The 21,761-nt window shown below is 40.4% G+C and overlaps 1 protein-coding gene across 1 annotated transcript in view; it reads right to left on the bottom strand.

Moving 5' to 3' along the window:
• The window catches only part of fibcd1b (fibrinogen C domain containing 1b), a gene marked incomplete at both ends in the record, with an annotated part of 108,215 nt that extends 86,900 nt beyond the window's left edge, over positions 1 to 21,315 (bottom strand). Inside the window, one exon of the mRNA XM_083929239.1 lies at positions 21,244 to 21,315. Coding sequence (XP_083785365.1) covers positions 21,244 to 21,315 — 72 coding nt within the window. The remainder of the gene's footprint in view (positions 1 to 21,243) is intronic.
• Positions 21,316 to 21,761: the final 446 nt, after the last annotated feature.

Below are 21,761 nucleotides of genomic sequence, written 5' to 3'. Positions count from 1 at the left end.
TTGAATTTTCTGTCCTGAGGATTATTTCCTATTACCATTTGTTGAGTTTTTCCCTGTCTTCATTATTGGGACTTGGGCTTGAACCGCTGCTTCTGTGGGCTTACATGGCTCATTGAGACACTGCATGTGAGATTGTGCCGTACAAATGAACTTAAAGATGCATGATTTTGGTATGACTACACAACAACTGTACAGCGGGTTTAAAAATGCCAAAAGCATCACTTTTATGACAGTATAAACATTCGTAGTGCACAGCAAGCGTCCTTAACAGAATGGCTACCTTGCTGATGCTGCTTTAACACACAAACACATATATTTTCGTGAAAAGAACACTCTCATTCTTACATGAAATAGTAAGGAGGTAATTATACGATACGATCCGCTTTACTTTTGTCAGGAATAATCCAAACTATTTTCATGAAGGTGCCTCACATTTTAACATCACAGGCTTACAACTCATCCTCATTCTCCGTTACAGTCCCCACTTCAATATCCCTTTTTGAAATTGCAGGCCACTTACAGTCCTGATTACGGATGCGAGCACAGTTAAGTGCACTAGCACATTCATGCATGCACAAGATCCACACAGTCCTAGACAGGAAACACATTCAAACACCTTTATGTGCTGTGCGCACACACACAGACATGTCATTAAAAGACAAGATGGATCTCCGCCCCACAGCCTTGCTATTTTAATAGCAGCGGTGATAAGAAGGCAGACACTTCTTTTAACAGGCAGAAATGAAGAGCCTCCTCTCCTTAATGTGCATTTGCATATATTGCTGTGTGGAATCCATACAGGCACTCATAAATAAAACATGCATGTTATGGATACCAGTGTCTACACTTCATGGTACAGCTACCCTGCAGAATGACTTATGGTTGTAGCTCAAATATCACAAAAGGGTGGCTTTAAATGTGTGTGTGCATTCATCTGCTTCGTCTGTCTCTTGTCAATCCATCACTTTGTGTATGTCTCTGTCTCTGACTGTGTTCGTACGCAGGGGATAGCCTAAATCTTGACAGTTTGACCTTGGCAGAGAGATCAGATTTTGATGCTGATGGTGCAAGACAAATGTGTTTTTTGCTCCTTTACTCATACGGTTTGTGGATACGTGTGTGTACTGTAGTGCCTAATTTATGTGAAAAACTGCAGGTATTTGGTTTGGTGTGTGTGTGCACGTGAGTGGCACTGCGTGACTAAAGGATATGTTGGTTGAGTGCTATCGGGTGGTAAGTGCTGCGTGTTATTCTCTCCCTAAGGGAAGGTCGTGCTGCAGTGGATATTGGTCTGCTAAGGTCATGGATCTCTTTATGAAAAATCAACTTTCCCATTGTGCATCCGAGTTATGGTTGCACAAAAAACAAAACAAATCTCACCTCTCTATGTTTTCCATGCTGAGGAAGATGGAGCATGAAAAAGAAAATGGAAAAAAAGATATAAAACGACTTTGGTTTTGTATTCACTTCCTACACAGCAGGACGAACAAGGTTCTGTTCATTAAGGTCAATGCAGTCTTTCCCTTTAAGTCCTAAACCTGGCTTCCTATGCTTACGAGTGAATGTGACAGTATTGTTTCTGGCTGGAGTCTAGTTAGCAGTTGGAGGGTACCCAGCATACCAACAGTGTAGTGCTACTACTTGTAGTGGCACTACTCGTAAATACAAGAGCAATTTTCTCAAAAGGGCCTTCACTATAATGGAAGCATTCTAAATGAACGCAGAGTGTGTTTTTGATCACTGCCTCTTCGAGAGGTGGAATCAGCAACAGGGAAATGTTAATGACATTTTGTAACTTGTTGAGGAATTAGTAGTATCGGGTATAGAATTAGTAGAAGTAGTATCCCCCTACACCCCCCTCTTTTGCACAGACCAGCCCCATCTTCAAACTCTGCCTTCATTTTTATTTCCATAATCACAAGTTTTGCGACCGTATCTTACACGGTTATCTCATTCTACTCCTCTACTACCTGCAAACATGCTCAGACCACACCCCTTTTCGAACTCTACCTTCATTTTTATCTTATGTACTTGCCTGTATTGTTTTGCGGTAACAAAATCTGGCCTTAGACAGAAGGAGAGACCTTGAAAATACTCAAAACTGTCTCTGTGGTACTTTCTGCTATAGCAGGTGTCTCCAGGACCACATTTTGCCACAATGACACAGACTCACAATGTAAAAACAACACCTGTGTTGCTGCAGCAGCTGGTAAGAAAACTATTAGAAAAAAATAACCACTGCAATAAATAAGTAAAGATGGCGGCAAGCATCATATGCACAGCTTTCCATTCCACTCGGAAGGCAATGGAAGGTCACTTTTGTGCAAACCATTAATGCCAAAAAGAGTGTGAAATTAAGTACCGTGCAGTTACAAATACTACCCGCATGTTTGATGTAGAATTTATTTTCTATTTCACAAAAACTGACAATTAATTTACCCACAAAATTTGGTGTTATCCTCTCCTGTGGGTCATGAGACAATTTATTCACCCTTTTTTATGTGGTTGCTCTGAAAATGATGGTGAATTTCACGAGTCCACGTTGCAAAAATCTTCAGTTTGTTCAGATACATGCAAGCTTCTCGTTTCCTGAACCTTGATTAATGCAACACTGTAATCTAATGTAGTTACATTATCTGGTAATGATGCAGCCATTTAACACTTCATGCAGCAAAATGCCACCGTGTAATACTTTAGCGATATTGTCCAAGTAATAAAATAACTGTGCTTTAGTTAAATACAAGAGGTGTGTAGGAGAGAGATGTACAGTGGAGGTACACTTTATTCTGAAAAGCCAAGATCTTAAGTCAACAGCCTGAATCCTAGGGACTCAGGAGGAGCTGGCAAATACGAAAGCTGGAACAGGGGCTCACTACGTGGCTGTTTGTAAAAAGAACTGCCACCACTGCCATTTTTTTTATGAATTCAGTGATGCGATGTCAAAGAAAATGTAATGCAAATGAATACTCTGAAGAAGGCAAGAACTAAATCAAAGAGGGGTGACTGCATAAATAGACCAGTTGAGTGTGGTTAGTCGGAGCTAAAAATCAATCACGCTGTGGAAGTAACAGACAAGCTATTCGCTTTACTGACTACACTTTATCCAACTGGAACCATATAATAACTCAAACTCACTTCATGTCTGACATGTTTTTAAACCTACTTAGCACAATGTGTGGGTTCATAAGTAAGGGGAGGGTAATAAGCATATCTTCTTTCATTTTTCTCTTTGAAAACAACAGCATCAAATGATCAGCTCGGCCAAAACAAGTCTAAGTGTGAATTTTGGACACACAAGGACAGACCAAAGAACCACAGTATTAAACTGGCCCCAGGGCTTAATTAGTAAAGACCGTATTGATTAGGTCCAACGTTATCTGTTCTGCTCTCTGTATTGGAGAAATTAAGAAAATTGATTTCTATTTATTTAGGCTACATAAAAGCTATCTTGAGCATTTTATCTCCCGAGCATTTTTGTAATCTCAAATAAGATTAAGGAATTCTTCTCTCTCTGAGAGAAATATGTGCGAGGGGCGTGCTGGGGCTCTCTCTCCCCCCTTGCTCTATCACAAGCACTTAGCTCTTAGTAATGGTGAGTGAGAGCAAAATGCTCAAAATTTGGGTTTCACTCCACTGAAGTCGATGCAGACAGTGCTTGTTGCCACAAGTGCAACACGTCTTTTACAGAAAAACAACAATATTCCAAAGCATCTAGCGAAGGTGAATCACATACAGGTGGAGAAATAGAGTTTTCTACTAGTCCATCTCTCGTTGCCCCATCCACCTCAGGTATGTTCTCTTAATGTAATGTTCATTTATATACAGTTAGGACTGAGCGATAATTCAATAAGATAATGTATTGTCTTTCAATGGAATCATATCATGATGGAATTATATATTGATGTATCGTTATTAATTAATTACGTCGTCTAAACAGAAAAAAGCACAGTTTTGTCTTTGCATCACACTTTTATGTGCATTCATGTAAACAGGCAGTATATGAATGGATTTTTTTCTCTGTAATTTCACTGTTATGTTAGTTTTGCACTTGTTCTTGATAAAATGATTACAAACATACTCAGTGCTTTTAATTTGTCAAGTACTTAAATAACACGGGAGTAAACAAATAGGCTTCACCATGTGGTCATTTCATACAGACTATTTATGAAATTACTAAAGAAAACATGCTATATCGCGATACTGTATATATTGTTATCGAGATATTAAATAACTTTTATTGAGATAGAAGATTTTGGCCCTAAAAAACTAGCTCTATATACAGTATATAAGAGAAAACAAAGCAAGGTTTAATGTGTGCTCAATTTCTCTGTTAAAATAACAAAAAGAACCAATAAGAGTATTGTTAGAGTACTGTATCTATTAGTAGTATTACAGGATTACTGGCACTGTTAGAATCTTAAAACCCATCCCTAATGGTGATTTAATTTGTGTGGATTCACAGAGTTGAGTTGCAAATGGGAAATCAATGTGCTATCAAACCTTTCAGAGCGACAAACTGCATTTGTTTTATTTGGACTCATCAAAAAGTTTCTCCAGAACACACGTGCATAAGGGATGAGGGCAAAACATGTAGGCCCATTCTGAAAATATGGAAACTTTAAAACAAATACACACGAGAACTTAATTAATGCAGTCTGCTGCAGACAGCTCTCTGGAGTTACCAGATTAAACCACTTCATTAGTGTCTAGAGAGACAACAGACAAGAGATGAGAAAGGCAGAGCTCGGGGAGAAGGGAATGGGGAGACAGAGAAAGAGTAAGAGCCGGCTTTGTTAGTGTTCGAAAGAGACACTTTCAAGGCAGCAATTATGACACAGAAAGAATTTAATTATTTTCCCAGAATGCCAGAGGACTCCTAGTGTCTCCTAATAGTGATGGGTGACAATCTAATAGACCATAGATGTGAGTAGTGCATGGGGCTTAATTGGTGTTTAAACGTAAGTAGCTTGTCTGAACACATCCAGGCTCTTTCCTAAATGTGCCGGCAGTGCCTCAACCCTGTGATCCTGCCCGGCATGATGTGACAAATTTCATCAGAGAAAAGCGATGTCAGTGTGCATCTCACACATTCTGACAGCTTGCAGTAATATGCCTGAGGTATCGGAAGTATCTTAAAACTGTCACGTTTCACACTTCCTTAAACTGTTTCATACCAAATCCACAATTAGATCCAGAGACTCAATCTAAAAAAGGAGATTACCAAGGGTCACTCCTTGACGTTTTGTTGCAGATTTGTATACACTATGAGAATGCGTACAAAGTAAGCAAATAGTAGAATCACAGCTATTTTACCGGACATTATTCGAGTGAATAACTTCTAAATGAGTTAACAGTGATTTGGAAAGATGGCTTTGTCATTTCTACTTTACAAGATGGTGCACAGTGGAGAGGTTTCTCACTCAAATGACTTTTCGCACATGGTCAAAAATGACAGTATAAATTATCCACTGTAATGGGTAAACCACTTAGCACCTTGTTGCTGCTTTTCCCAGGATACTAGTGTGAATATATGGGAAATGAAACATTTTCTGTATAACTCCTGTGGGAGAGCTGCAGTGATGAGTTAAAACGTCTGGACTCCTAATGGAAGGCTTGGTCGTGATAACAAACCACAAAAGGATTTCTTTTCTTTTTTTTTCCCACAGTGCCTTTGTCAGCTCACATTTGCGCACTGTCCTCACACAGTCATTTCCTTTCCTCGCTACTCAGCCAAAAAAAGTCGATTCAAGGAGCTTAGTAGTCTGATTGAAATCATAAATCCATTTTATTCATTTCCAGATTTTCATTTTTTGTAAGTTCTATTATTGAAGAAACGGCTACTGAAAGCTCAAAGCGCACAGTATGCAGTGACATTTAGAGTAAATCACTGCGACGTGATGATGGAAGCTGGTAGCATCAGATCTCTGAGAATGTGGGCTTAGAAGTGCAGACGGAAATGCAGGTTGTGTGACTGTGGCTCATGTGACAGATGCGATAAGCAAGCTGAACTTTGTTCTAATATAACGTAGGGGGTTATGCTCTCCACCGCCCCCAGTACTCTGATCAGCGTTTGACCTGTGACCCAGCTCACAGCCAACTTCTAATTGTGACAAGGCACATATGGCAGATAATTATTCTGAATAATCTGTTGCCATGGTAATAGCTGATCCTGATGGCTAGTGATACACCCTCTTCATGTCCAGCTCTGTGGTTGGAGGCAGTTTTGCCTCTTTGCCCTCTCAAAGTGCTGGGGATTAGAGATGTACATTATCACTTTAATCTCCTCTTTGACCCCTTCAATCAGCCCCGCAGCTCCCGCAGAGAGAGGGCCACAGCCACTCTGCCGAGCTGCATATGGCCACGTATGTTTTACTGCTTGTGTTTTTTTATGAAAGCTTAATATAAATAAGATTTCATTCTCTCGGTGGCGCTGTCCTATCTCAGTAATCCACTTCAATCCTCATCTCCATCAGCCCCCTTCAGTGTCTCTAAGTGTATGTTCCTGATATAAATACACCCAGACACTACTGAGCTTTTACTTACTCTGTCTCCCCCTCCGACAGTGATATACTCCGAAACGGATTAACAAGCCTTTCACTCGTGAGATGTATAAAACAGAAAACAAAATTTACAGGTGTGGCTTCCCGTTCAGATATCCCCCCTGAGCTGTGTGAGCTGTGTGAGTCATAATTGAGTGGCAACAGCAGGATAATTCGCTTGAGTTGAAGACATATTTAAATTGAAAGAGACTCAAATAAATAACGTCAATCAAATATCAATTACAAAATGTACAAATGATGTACAAATTACCACTTTAATATGGTAATAATATAGTTGAGAAAACAGCATGTATTTTTGACAATAGGAATGGTTTCAAGGCTGCTTGATTATGACAAAAATCACAATCTCAACTACACACCTGTAGAGTTTATTTTGTCACTGTGTCTTGCACAGTTGGGATGCTATAGCAGTAGCAATGGGTACCAAACTCATTATTTTTAAGCAAACACACGCTGCAATATAATATAATATAAAGTGGTTGTGGTGGGGTTACACTTCCTCTGAGACACAAAACACAACAGCGTTCTCTATGCCCTGCTGATGGACTGACAGGCTAAAGGTTGTAAGGTTTGGGTAGAGAGACAGTTGGGTTTTATTTTGTATGGGATGTCAAATGTTCTATATTGATATCAAAATGTTCAAAGTAAATAGGGTAAATGCAAGTTATAAATTAAATATGTGACTTATTTTTATAACTGAAATTACATTTTTGTTATTACACAGGGAAAGTACTGAAAAAAGGTACTGTATTCCAAGTACTGGTATCAGTACCTGTTCAAATGTGAACGGTACCCAACCCTATATAACAGTGACAATAATGCCTCAGCTGGTAAATGTATGGAGAAAGTTGTCTTTCTGTTTGTCAAGTTAGTTTACTAATAGTGTATAATGGAAAACCAAGCTAATACCGTCACCGTCACCTGTGACCCCAGACCCATCCCACTACAGGGCTGACAGCAGCTATCATGCTCCACATACCGGAAAACCGCAGCACACAGCAAACACATCAGAGCCATCTAAAATATAAAACACATTATCATCATTTTCTCTGCCCTGGCTGGCTGATGACAGACAGTGCATTGACCCTGAGGTGAACAATGTCAGCCTATCATAACAGAGGTCAGCAAACCGAGAGCCCTCCTTTTGCCTCACTCCCCCCCTCACCTCTCACCCCAAACCTGTCATCGTCCCCTCATCCTTCTCTTCTAGATCCACTCGCCTTGACCACCCTGCCCCACAGTGCTAAAGGGTTTCTCGCTTCATCTTCAACACATTCGTGATAAATCAATGCGAGCTGAGGGGCTGTAGAAATGCTATGAGTCTGATTGATTTGTTATGTTAGCACATTACAGAGGCCTGTGAGGAGCCTGCCAGATTCCATTCCCCAAGTGAGAGAGGCCAAAAGAGAGAGAGAGAGAGAGAGAGAGAGAGAGAGAGAGAGAGAGAGAGAGAGAGAGAGAGAGAGAGAGAGAGAGAGAGAGAGAGAGAGAGAGAGAGAGAGAGAGAGAGAGAGAGAGAGAGAGAGAGAGAGAGAGAGAGAGAGAGAGCATCAGTTTAACATGCAGGAGGATTAAAGAGAGATTTGTCGGCAAGTATTGTGACGAGTATTTTCGGTCTAGTAACACATTCACGCGACACAGCTCAGTTTTATTTTGTAACTTCTCTCCAAGCCCGAATTTCTCTCAAAAATCTCTTCTCTCAAATAAGTTCTCTCACACTCTCTGTAGTCCATCCAAGTCTCTTACTAACTTCATCTATTAGTCATTGCATCTGTAAGGGAGATTTGACTAAAGGTGGCAGACAAATGGCTGAGGCTGTGCTGCTCCGTGCTGAAAGGTTCTATAAGGGCTTTTAAAATATACCAGACTGACTTAGCCTGGAACTACAGGTACCTGATTATCTGTGCATAACCAGAACATTTCCATTTGAGATTTCTACAGAAAAGTAAATATGAAAGTGAGGTAGTGTATTGTGCAGATAGAAAAAGGGTTTTAAGCCAACAGTCGCTCTCAGTGTGCATCCACAAGACTTTTACATATCTCACCAATTAAAATATATTCCAGAAAACACAAGGATGCACAGATGGGGGAAACATAAGGAATCAGGTTGTAACAGCATGAATGCATATTAGCAAGGCATGGGAGCTCCTACGATCAAGGATAAGTTGTATATATGATGATGTATCCATACATTTGAAGGCTACGATGATGACTGTATGCTACCATCACGCTACTGTCAATCTCAGCTCAAACACTGGGAGATACCAAACATTGGTCTCACAGGGGTGTTCATGAGCTGCCACAGTTGACTATTTTAGTAACCGATTGAAATGTCCAAATGAGTTCAGCTTCTCAAATGTGAATATTTTCTGATTTCATCATTCCTCTACGACAGTGAACTGAAACTCTTTGGGTTGTGGACAAAAACACATTTTAGGACGTCACCTTAAGCTTTAATGAACATTTTTCACCTTTTTCTGACATTTTATGGACAAAATAACTATGTAATCCATTAATTGAGAAATTGATTGAAAATTAGTGCCTAGTAGCTGGGGGCACCCCATTTGCTAAAAGTCCTTGCTTCAGCAGCCCAGGTTCGACTCAGACCTGAGGCCCTTTGCTGCATATCCTCCTCCCCCTCTCTCTCCCCCATTTCCAATCAACCTCCAGCTGAACATCAAATAAAAGGCATAAAAAGCCAAAAGGAATCTCAAAAAACAGAAGTATATAAACAAGTTTATAATATCAGTTCTTTAAGCTTATTTATACTCTACTATATGTTGAAATGCATCACTCCACATATTGCATTATACAGTCTATGGTTTCCACACACTACTCCTGAACAGCACGTCTTTGCTAAGATTTAATGGATCTTGTACATTTTGTAGACTCTAATATGATACCTCAATGTTTTGAACACGTTTGACCGAAACAAGTATATGAGTGAACATGAAATACTGGGAGTGCACAGCTGTATCTTGCTTTTGATACATGATACGGACACTGAATTTAATCTTCTTGCCTTTGGGCTTGTAGAACACCGAAGTAAGAATGTTTGGGATTTTTGACAGTGAGGTACTTACAAAAGAAAGCACAAAGCTGGTCAGCCTGACTTTATTACAGGTCAGTTTCTCCAAAGTTCAGAGAGACTTGAGCTTCCATTTTAGACCAGATGTAATTAATTGGATTCCATTGAACTGCACAGATCCAATTGCAGTGCTTGACTTTATTGCAGACAGTAAGCCAAGTGACTGTACACTGCAGTGTTTGACCTTGGGTTAAAAAAAAAACAGACAACTGGAAGCAAAACAGAACTAACTTACTGTAGAGGTCAATAAGCACCCCCTGACACAATCTTAACAAAACATTAACACAATTCTCGACACTATTGCATTAGACAACACAGTTGTATATATATATATATATATATATATATATATATATATATATATACACACATGCCAAGAGCACAGATGCGGAAGACCCAGCCATGCTGACCAATCAGTCTGAGCTTTTGAAGCAGATACCTTCATAACTAGTGATAAGCATGCTAACGTTACCGTTTAGCTCACTGAGATGCCAAAGTAAAGCTTCACAGAGGCTGTTATTATTTTTCATAACCTCATTGTATATGATATACGGGATAGACGTACTACGTAGATAAAAGAACAAGGTTATCTACAGTTAAAATATATCCGTTAAGTAAAACTGCTGCCTGTAAGCTTTCCCTTACTTAGCTAACACCTTTTCCACAGTTTACATGTTGAAAAATCCCTGCCACACTTTAAATATGTCGTATTTCACTTTGGTTGCTTTTTCTTTAATGTACCACATCAAATGAAGAGTATGTGTGCATGTGTGTCAGGTTTCATGTGTCTGCTTGCACAGAAGTGTCGAGTGTTTGTTTCTCCGAGGAATATGTCCTGTTCTCCATGCTGCCAAGTTCCACAACATCAGCAGAAACTACTGGTCTGCAGTACTCTACATTTCCATATCCAATCTCATTCAGACTTAGGTATTGCAGAGAGATGCAGAATTTCACCAGAGGAAACAAGGCAAACCAAATATAGTAAATATGAGCTTGTCTACTGCAGCCATAGCAGGGGGTCAGAAACAAGTTGAAAAATGCAGAAAACATGTTTTCCTTCCTCTTCTGCTAATGAAAAAAACAGATGGTGTACGACAGAGCCACTTGATAAGTCTGATTTGATTTTAAATGGGACAGGAACAATAAAACGTTTCTTCTCAGTGATATAATTAATCTAGCTATCTGAACTAGAGAGGCGTTTTTTCTTCAATATCAATCCATCTCCTGGATTTTTTGATTGATTTCACGTTTGAATTATTTAAAAGGGAGGATTTTGGAACAACAACAAGACACGGAGTGAGTCCTACAATTCCTCACTTATTCAAATGTGCCACTTTTCCCCCAGCACATCTGAATAATGGCACACAGTCTGCCAGATTGAATTTTTGATGATGAGTAATACATAATGGATGCTGGTGGATAAGTCTGTTAATATATTAGCCATGAGTTTGTCATAACTGTTTTATAGGATAGCTGCAATAAATACATCTCTTTATGCCTCCCTCTTTGTCTGTGTGGTTCTGAATATGTGTGTATGTGTCATTCCATTTTTTTATCTATTTAAAGCTATCTTCACTTAGCTTTTCTCACCTTGCTATCAGCCACCTAACCTCTTCCATGAAGTATTTGTCTCACCCTGCTGATCACAGAAGTGAAATCTAATCAATATCTTCTTTCATTTGAGTGAACATAATGCATCCTTCAGTGGGAACTGTTTTGCTATACACGAACGATACTCAAGTAAAGCTGCTTCTATGTGTCGACTAAACGATTTGTCAACCAACAGAAAAATGACCACCAACTATTTTGATAAACAATTCATCATTCAAGACATTTTTTCATGAAAAAGATGCAAACATTTTCCTTCAGCCTATAAAATATGGAGATTACCTGCTTTTCTCGATTTTAAGTTGAATCTCTTTGGGTTTTGGACTGACGAAACAAGACAACGAAAGGCGTCACCTTGGACTTTGAGCTGGAATTTTTCACTTTCTTTCTGAATTTTACAGACCAAACAATTAATTTATGAATCTAGATAATACTCTGCAGATTATTTGTAATGAAAACATATGTTAGGTGCAGCCCTATACTGAAGATAAACTGACCAAAAGTCTTATCATGTGGACAGTACTGTCCCTAGAGACTTTGAAATACATTTAAAAGAAGGAATTGCACTTTTTTTTGTTTTTTTTGTACAGTATCTCATCGATTCCAATTTCATGTTTAGCTTGTTAAAAGCAAAGCATCTGTCTCTGAGCTTAAAATATATCTGTGAAAACGATGTGATCAAGGTTTTTCTGGGTCCCGATAACGAGGTAATCTTTCAATTTTGTGGATCCAATTCACAGATCAAGGATACTACTTAATAGGGACAACAAGGGTTTCTCAGCCTCCATCCTTCTAGTCAATTAAAGTTGCTATTAACCTTGAGACACCTCATGGTGCCTGGCCCATAATGATGCTATTATGTTTTCAACGTTAGCTTAAGCAAGTCATTAGCAGGTAAATATATGAAGTCGGTTTGCTAAGGAAATGACTCCATTTGGCTCAGAGGAGAACCAATAATGTGATTTTGGAGAGACTACTAAGTATGAGAGAGATAGAGGGGAATGCAGATCAATCCTGAGCACATTGGCAGTTTAACACTTGGATTAAAAAGGCCCTCTATGTGCCAGCAGTGAAACAGACTCTAACATCACTATTTTAACCACACAATGTATAAAAAGATGGCAATGGGTCTCCACTTCCAACTATACAAAGGTGAGGCCAAAATACCCCGGAAAAGGGCGCCCCCATGTTGCAATGTTGGAGCCAGTCTTTGCAGTAGTCGAGCACAGAAAAACGATCACAGCTGTCAAGCATGGCCTTTCACTCCGTTGTTATTGCAATACCTGATTAAAACAGAACGTATCAGAGAAATGAAAACTTGGAACAAACATCAGCGTCATAAGCAGGGCTGCAGTCAAAACCAAATCAAGTCCCAGACCAGGTCCAGTCGAGTATGATTCAAGTCCGAAGGCAGTGGAGACCAAGTCAAAACTGAGTCCAGAGCAAATCGAGTCCTGTTCAAGACCATAATAGGCAACAGTGTCTTTCCAATACTAATATAGTTAGGATGGATCTATAAACAAGATTGATCAGTCTTCTAACATCAAACTAATGAACAGAATTAAGGCAAAATTCTGTTCAAATGATCAGCAAATCAGCAGCCAGGAGAAACTTGACCAGTTCTCAATAGAAGAGTCCAAGACAAAATTTCCGAGTCCAACAAGGCACCAAGAGACCTGGCCAAGACATGTGAACCTAAGTTTGGACTCAAGACCATGAACAGCCTTAAGTACTACAGCCCTGGTAACTAAAAAACTGCATTCTCATCCTTTTCCCTCTCTTCTGTAATGTTCTTCTGCTCCAGATGCGGTCGCCATAGTAGATTGATTGCTTGATTAAACTTCTTCATTTTATCATAATATATTCACTGTTTTTTCAGAGTCTAATTAAATCCCTTATTATTCACTGTTCCGTCTCCACTCTTAGTCAGACACGTAACCCATCACAAAAGGGAACTGCACTCACATGCGTACGTGATTTGTTGTGCTTGCGCGCACATGCATGAACGTTTATTAATGATGAGCCGAGGAAACAAAAAGAAAAAAAGCCCATTATGTTGTTGCAAACATGTTCCCTTAAAAGCAGATCTCTAAGATCTATTTGATCAGGACTCCGGCTTCACATGCACAGAGCTCTTTAACTCTGCGATTGAGATCGCAGGGAGGAAATTGGACACTTCTCACTGCAAATATGGAGATAGAGCCCTATCTGTCAGTGGAATGGGCCTAGCTAGTTGTCCATCAGGATGACTGAACTCTGAAACACATGCACACACTGCGTCTCTCTCTCATCCCTCTCTCCACCACACTGCCTCATTTGCAGCCCACTCCTTTCCCTCCACCTGCACGTCTCTCATCTGCCTTTCAGTGGAGATTTCCAATGCATTTTTAATGATGATTTAGCAGGGAAGCGAATGATTAATTCCAGAATGGCGATATTACAGTCTTCCAGAGTAAGATAATGGGGTAAATATACACATTTATCTTTCCTTTAGAGTGTTTTTTCTGCCACCTTAATGACCCTTCTTGGCACACACACACGCAAACATGCACAAGGGGCTGAATCCTGCAGATGGAAACTTAATGCCTCAGCCTGCCTTTTCTCCCTCTCTCCCTCACATTTTTAGCTCTTCTACTGTGAAACCCTGCCCATCAGGTCAGCTTGCTGACACATCTGTCAATACATGCACTGGGAGCTAGAGTATAACCTTGCCCTGTGGTGCCTTCCTAATGTTTCCTACTCAGCACTGCTTTCTTCACATCCATTCAAAGGCACAAAGACAAAGAAGGATATCAACAGAGTGCCCATTTACATTATGCTCGCTCACACACAAATACCCACATGTAAGTACATGTGTGCTACACATACCCCACCCCACCCCACACAAACACACACACACACTCTTACACAAAGCACGTGTAGTGCACAAAATCGACACAATTACCAAGAACGACAAATGAATTGGATACAATTAATTTCCATTGCAGCTGTTGTGTTGGATGCGATTGAGCCCTTGGCGATGCTTTGGGGCTTTTGTGATGAGCCTTGTATCTGATCCAAGAGTCGACTGGAAAAAGACCGTCTTTCCTCCAACAGCCGTGTGGTATATCTGATAACAATCCTTTGTTTGGGGTATGTGGGATTTTGAGCAGCTGGAATATATCTGCGTCATCTTGCAAAAAGGTACAAGTGCCCTCAGCTAGTCTGCTGCCTGCTCAACACTGATCTAAGATCCAGTGTGATTCATACTTTCCAAACCTCCCGTGTCCTTTCTACTCTACCATGGGTTACTCTTTTGTTTCTCTACTCGGGCTCTTATTTTTATTCTTCTGCTTTTCATCGAGTCCCATTTCCATTCTTGTTCCTGGCCTTGCCTCATGCTCCATTTGTCTCAAGGCCTCCTGGCCACCATGCAGGGCCCGAAATCTGATATTAAAATGTCCTGTCACTTCATGTCAGGAAGAGATGTAAAAAGAAAGAAAATGAGCAAAAGACATAGAAGATCATGAAGGTGAAGATAACAAAGGCAGATAGGAAGAGCGATAAGGAAGAGCGAGGCCAAAAGCACATGGGACTGCTGCCGTCATTTATAACCTTCAGACTAGTAAATCCCCTATTTCCACATGGCTATTGTACATTTATGTTACCCAAAATTGCCCCATATGTCTTTTTATTGAAGAAAAATACAGGACACTCTTATAGGAAAAAACATCAATGCAGCGAAATACAAATGTCGCTATAAATGAAAACTAGAAAAACAATATTAAAGAAGAATACAAAAAAGGATATTAGTTAGAACTCCCAAGGCAAATAGGCTGTACAAAAAACAACATTTAGGAGCTGCATTCAAGGAGACAGTTATCAAAACAACAATTGCCTGGATATATTGCTATACATCTTTCTTTCCTGGCTCAATGTGTCCGTAGTAGAAACCTAAACAAATGAACACCATCGAACACCGTCTGTTTAAGCATTAAATCACTCCCTATGCAAAAAGCCCTCTTTACTTACGTAACGACTTGACAGTAATGGCTCGTTACTGCTTTGATCCACCAACACACACACACACGCACTCCACTCACACATTCATACCTTTATTCCAGCAATAGTCCTACACTCCTGCAAACCACTTAGGTTTTGATCCCACAATTCAACAATGGGTTTCCGCACTACATTGCTTGCGTAGTATAAAAATGTGTCCAAAGATAAATAGAAGATAATGTTGTAATGATGAAAAATGATCAAAAAGAAGCATTTCGATTAGAAAAGAATTTGTGTGTGAGGAGAACATGCCCACTGGAAGATGAAAAACACACTGCAGTACTAAGGCTTTGAAATTCATTATAGTGCATGCCGATAGAGAGGCAGTGTTGTTATGAAGAGCAGTGCCAAAGTGAAATCAATGACACCGAGGGATTGTTTTTTTTCTTGATAAATTGAATAACTCTCCCTCTACTCTCACCCCCATACACTTGTTTGAAAGGAACAATGGATTGATGCAAGCATGTGATCACACAAACACAGCATACACAGACCCACACAAATCAAACTTTTTTTTTCGTTTTTATATACTGTACAACTGTTAAACAAACAATAGCAAACACAAAGACTGACATGGCCTCGTTTGATCAATCTTTCCTCAGAGATAATTGACTTCTTCAAACGGCCATCTATGTATAGCGGGGTGCAAATATAAAGCAATATGTACACACTTAGGAAAATGCGAATGTGGGTAATCCTGTCAAACTGTCACAATACACATGTTAAAAACATCTCACATTACGAGTGTTTTTTTTTGAGTTTACATCTTTAAAGAGGAAGGCACAAAAGTGTAAACTGAGAGTGTGAAAGACACACTACAAACGGTTCACATGCCCTAGTTTTCACATGCTGAACTTGTCTAAGTGTGGTATTTATACATATCAATGCACCTGCCGGATGTGTAATCTGACAAATGGATGGAGCACTTTTGGGGCTTTTAAACATTCGCGAGTGGGTGTTTCCTCGAAGCCACCCTGAGCAGGGCAGGACGAGACAGAGGCTGAGGGTTGTTAGAGTTACACTGCTGCCATAGCAGGACCCCCCACAGGGAAATCACAGGCCCACTGAACCAGGGAACTCTCTCTGCTCCAGTCCACACTGCTTCCTATACCTCCAGCCAGCTCAGCAGGTTCATTAGTTTGACAAGGATACCCACAAAACCAGCCAGCTCATCATCTCACACACAGTACAAAGCTAAAACTCTCCTCACCTCTTTAATTACTGTTATACTGACTGAAAAGTCCACTTACAAGACTGATTAGAAATGTTGCAATTTTCAAATCATGAGCTGCCATAGTACGTTGAATTTGCATAACAGCCTTAACAAGCTTAAGCAAGTGACAGGTGAAGCTGGCAGCTGTTGATTTCATCAGCTATGAAAACATGCGGACAATCTCTATTACAATGAGTTATTCTTTGAGTTGGCAAAGCAACAGAAAACACAACACAAACAAAACTCTTGGCTTTTGGGTGTTCTTGCTCTTGGCATGCTGGTGTGTGTACACTAAAACTTGGCCAAAGATGGTTTTAAGGAAGAAGAAACAACACTAACAACATGCAGACCTGTTCTCTTCAGTCTGTGAAGTTAATGTTGGCTTAAGAAGAGTGCAGGGTTTTGAGTGTCTTCGGTCTAATCTCAAACACACAACAGCTCAACTTACCTGCAGTCTGTCATTATTATCATAAGTGGGGCGATGCAGCATTTAACAGTAAATATTAAGCCAATTTGAACCGTATGTTTCAATCAGAATTGCATTGAGCAATGTCAAGAATACCGCTAATGTAATATCTTATTTATTAAAGTGAGATTAGTCTTGACCACAGCGCTGCGTCAGCTCTTTTTGACATTGAAGATGGAAGACGGACATTTTAAACAGGTGCTCGTCTTGCATTACAAGAGCAAAGTCCTCCATGTGGCCTTTGAGTAAAAAAACAGCAGCAAAAAGAACAAGAAATTGCACAAAATAAACAATCTTCCACATGTTGTAGAATAAACACAGTACACCTGTAGTTTGTACAGTTTTTGTAGCCCTGTACATCCGGCAAACCAGACTAAAAGCCAAAATACACGGGGAACAGATGCAGAGTGTATGTAGGCGAGGCACAGCAGAGTTTTTCTACCTGCTACACAGACTCCGTCAGTAGCGTTTGGCTTCACTGTGTGCCATTGAATTTTAATGCAGTTGGTTCTGCAGGGTTTGGAAGCTCTGCTGCCTCGCGTTGCCCTCTGGTACAATGAAGTATGCAACTTACTGTATATCATTTTCAAACAGACTAAACTTGATTTTTACACTATTCTATGTAGTAAAAATAGACAAGTAGCCTGAATCTAGCGCTAATTCTGCGAGCGACACGCGACTTTCGTGTTACATAGAGCAGCTTTAATTGGATAAAAGGATACAGTATAACGGACATGCACTGCTATGAGCAACCCGCAACAGCCGTGTCACGCTACATACGCAGCCCATGTAGTTTGGCCATCAAGTGTAATTAAATTACAATATATATGTAGAAAAAAAGGCAAATTTACTTCTCTGACTGAGAAAATCAATTGTGATTATGCATGGTAAAATATTGTTTAATTTATAGAAAATAATCCAAAGTTAAAATGCAATTGCAATATTGGACGGATAAACTGCAATAAGATATTCTCTACACATTTTTTTCAGCCTTAATTATACATTATGCATGTATGCATGAAGGATGGTCAAGCCCTCTCAGTTCTGCCAGATGTGCATTTACCACATTCTGGGGTGAGGAAGTATTAAAGCGAGTTAAAGTACATTGATAAATCCTTGCTGAGATGTTTGTGTGTATGCCTCAGCTGTCATGCAAGCCTGATGTGATTTCTGAGCTGGATCTCTGCTGAGTGTGTTTTTGATAGATGTGGGCCAGCAGTGTGTGTGCTCTTAGGGCAAAACCTCCTCCTTTTTTACAGCTTTGTGTCTGATGTGTTGGAAATACATAAACCTCCCCATAGTTAGGGGATACTACTTATGGATTTGATTTTAATCTGTTGTGTTGGTTAATGGTTTAAAAGTGAAGCTCGCACTGTAAAAAGCCAACACATTGTCTGTAAAATATATTGCTCTTTAGTGCAATGTGTATGAGCTGTAGGCGCAGCTGTACTTTATGGTATTCTACTCATATACAAACAATCCCTTCAGTGCTTTGGAAAGTTTGGAGTTCTAAGAGTGTTATTGATTGCTTATAATCTGAGTGGGCAACCCCATTGGGTACCACTGACTTCTCAGCTATACTGTGTACGTGTGTGTTCGTGTGTGTGTGTGTGTGTGTTTGTGTGTGTGTGTGTGTGTGTGTGTGTGTGTGTGTGTGTGTGTGTGTGTGTGTGTGTGTGTTTGCCCCGTGTCAGCATATGGGTGACGTAAGAATGATGCCATGAAAAACTGCTCTAGCAAACAGCCCTATAAGAAATCTAACTAGCATCTGCCCCAAAAAAATCAATATTGTTTTGTTTTTTTTACAACACAATATTACATCCCTTGTTGTTCGTGTTTCTTGTGTGGATTTTTTTTTTTTTTTTTGCCCCTGAGGAGAAAAGAAGCAAAATGTATCACGTATTATTAAAAGTATTTTTTTTGCTCTCATTACTGATGATATTAGCAAGAAGCAACATTACCGTATGACTCAGTTTTCTTTGCATTCCATAAGAAATCCTTTGTATGGATGTGTCACTGATGTAGCCACTTATAGTGCAACGCATGGTAGCCATTTTGTACTTTTAAGTGTTAACAATGTTAGTTATATGAGTTAACAGCATCTCACCAAGAAGTGTAGGTCTTTGTTGCATGCCATGTAGTGAATTACATCTCAAGGCTGATTTTAAGTTGAGTACTCGACTCTCCGTTTTACTGTAACTGGACTCTATGCGATATAAAAGAGCACTTGTGACAGCACACCTACAGCAACAAATCAAATATGCAGTTACCAGACAAATACTAGGCCATGTTCGATAATATCAAAACAAGCAGAGACAACGAGAGATGTGTGTTACCCTATCCCTCCCCACTGGGTCTGAAATGACTGTGTCAATAGCACCGAGGCTGGAGATAAAGGTTTGGTGTTGCTGCTCAAGATTACAGAGAGAGACAGGCTGACACACACCCAGAGAGAACGAGTATTTATGTGTCTGTTTGTGATAGCAACATTACAAGAAGGAGATGGATATATGTAGGGAGGAGAGGGACAGATAGCAGCATTAGCCTTTCCCCATTTCCCACAACCTCTCATCTCATCCAACATCCCAGGGTGCCGTCTCATCCGGAGCGAGTCTTCGGGTTGTGGGACATGCTTTGCCTTTTCATCCTTGAGGCTTACCACTCAGCATATGAGAACCATTTAGTCGTTCAGATTTTTTCACAGAAAATGAACAAGAATCTTTTTCAGGTCAGACATCGTTTTTCCCGCTGATTTTTCCTTTTTTTTTCCTGGATCAGTTTACTGATCTCAGACAGAGATTTTGGTATTAAAGGGCACAAGCATCTAATTAAAACCCAGGAGAGGCAAATCTGCTATTGGCATGACCTTTAAGTGCATATAAAAGAGGCAAAGCAGCTTATAGGCAGTATAGACAAACCGTTGGTCAAATAATTGATCAAGTCCACCTCAGTGGTTACACCAGTCAAACATTAACTATAGTCTTGTATTAATATATACAAATGTAACTATTTATAGAGAACTCAAAGGCCCAATTCAGTGTTACCATGTAAAGGACTCAGACTGAGCCATGCAATACTGAAGCACCAGAGAGGAAGCCACATCGCCTGATACCTGTCAAGCTTTGTAATTTACAATAAATTTGCCATGAGCATGTTTCCTTCCAATGTATAGCTTCTGAATTACACAACCCACATACTGCATGTGTAATTCATTTGAATGTATAAAAACAACTGAGAGCAAATAAATGCATGTTTAAGTGTGCTATTTTGCTGTAGTAAAGGAGGGTGGGAAAGTATAGAATATTAGGTGATTTATATCCCCTGCTGCTACAGCTACTTGTTTTACAAACAGGCAGTAAATTAATTTGGACATAACAGCAACCCCAAGTTGCCCACTTGTCAAAACATTTTTGCAGTGACTCTGAGCAAGTTTCCACAACAGCGCCGCTCAGTTTTTCAGTGATTTCACATAATAACTAAATCCATCCCCGGAGGTAAGAGGATAAGAAGGGTAAATCATTCTCCAGAAGGCGATGGGCTCTCTCACTGCCCCGAAATCCGATTCTGTGTTCCAGGGGAGCCCTCTCCCTCTCGGGCTGTCAATGGCCCTCTACTGACCTTGTGAAACAGTGACTATTCCCTAAAGTGAGCTTGCCTACCTGCAACACAATGCACGTCCGCTCCTGTCTCAGTTTATTGGAGACTGGCCCAAAGAGTGTTAATAGCTATTGGAGGATGTGTGTGCGTGTGCGTGTGTGTGTGCGTGTGTGTGTGTGTGTGTGTGTGTGAGAGAGAGTGTGAGAGTGTGAGTGTGTGTGCGTGTGCCGTGTTTCAACACTCTCAACAACAAAAATGCGATTTACCAACTCAAGTACAGTCCCGGCTCACTAAAGAATATTTAGTGAAGATGCAGTGGAGACGCATAAACACCTTTTCGCACTCATATAAATCTCCTGGCGTGATTTCTGCCGTTATTCCCATCAGTTAATGTTTGTATCCCGAGCCGACTGACAAACAGTGAAGCGCCATATCACGCCAAACACAAGTAACTGTGTGATCTGCGGGTGGGTTTAGACATTATGACAGGAACAGAAGTGCCAATGCCCCGGGAGTCGGGGAAAGCTCACAGGCAGCTACTGCCTCACTCCCCACAGCTCAGAGATTCGCCCCAGAGCCACATTATCAAACTCGGCGTGGCAACACTGCGCCAAGCAGATGCACCACTCCTCAGACAGCCGTGGCGCAACTGTAGCTTGCGTGAACATACCTGGTTTTTATGCCGAGTCCCATCTTCGAGTTCAGAAGAGCTGTTCATGATTCCCCATTGGTCATTTACCATCCTACGGAGAATCTGCGCATCAGATCCGCCTGTTTGTTCCAGGCGACAGAGAATAAACCCGCTCTTTGTCAAGTCTGTGATTTAGCCTACTCCATGGGGAAAATGGGGTATTTAACGTAAAAAAGAAGAGAGGCACAACTACTTCTGCGGCTCAGCAACCGCACACACCGCACACATTACGCACCAAAATGCCTCCCGAGAGTCTCCTGGTTATCTGGTTGTTATTCCAATTAGAAGAATAAAAAGGGGGTGTTTACGGGCTCCAGGGTTTGAAACTTGACTCACAAACGTATCACAATTATGTTTGAACAAAAACAAAAATCAACCCCAAAAATGATCCCGATAGCAAGTCGCAGTCCTTTTACTCCAAACAGGAACCGACCAAATCTTCTTTGGCTCAGATTGCAAAGTGCAACCGGACCTTTTTGTCCATTCACTCCCGTTTC

This window comes from Echiichthys vipera (assembly GCF_963691815.1).
Source record: "Echiichthys vipera genome assembly, chromosome: 16".
Lineage (NCBI taxonomy): Eukaryota > Metazoa > Chordata > Actinopteri > Perciformes > Trachinidae > Echiichthys > Echiichthys vipera.
The sequence above is the reverse complement of the archived record's forward strand: the minus strand, read 5'-3'. Positions and strand labels throughout refer to the sequence as shown.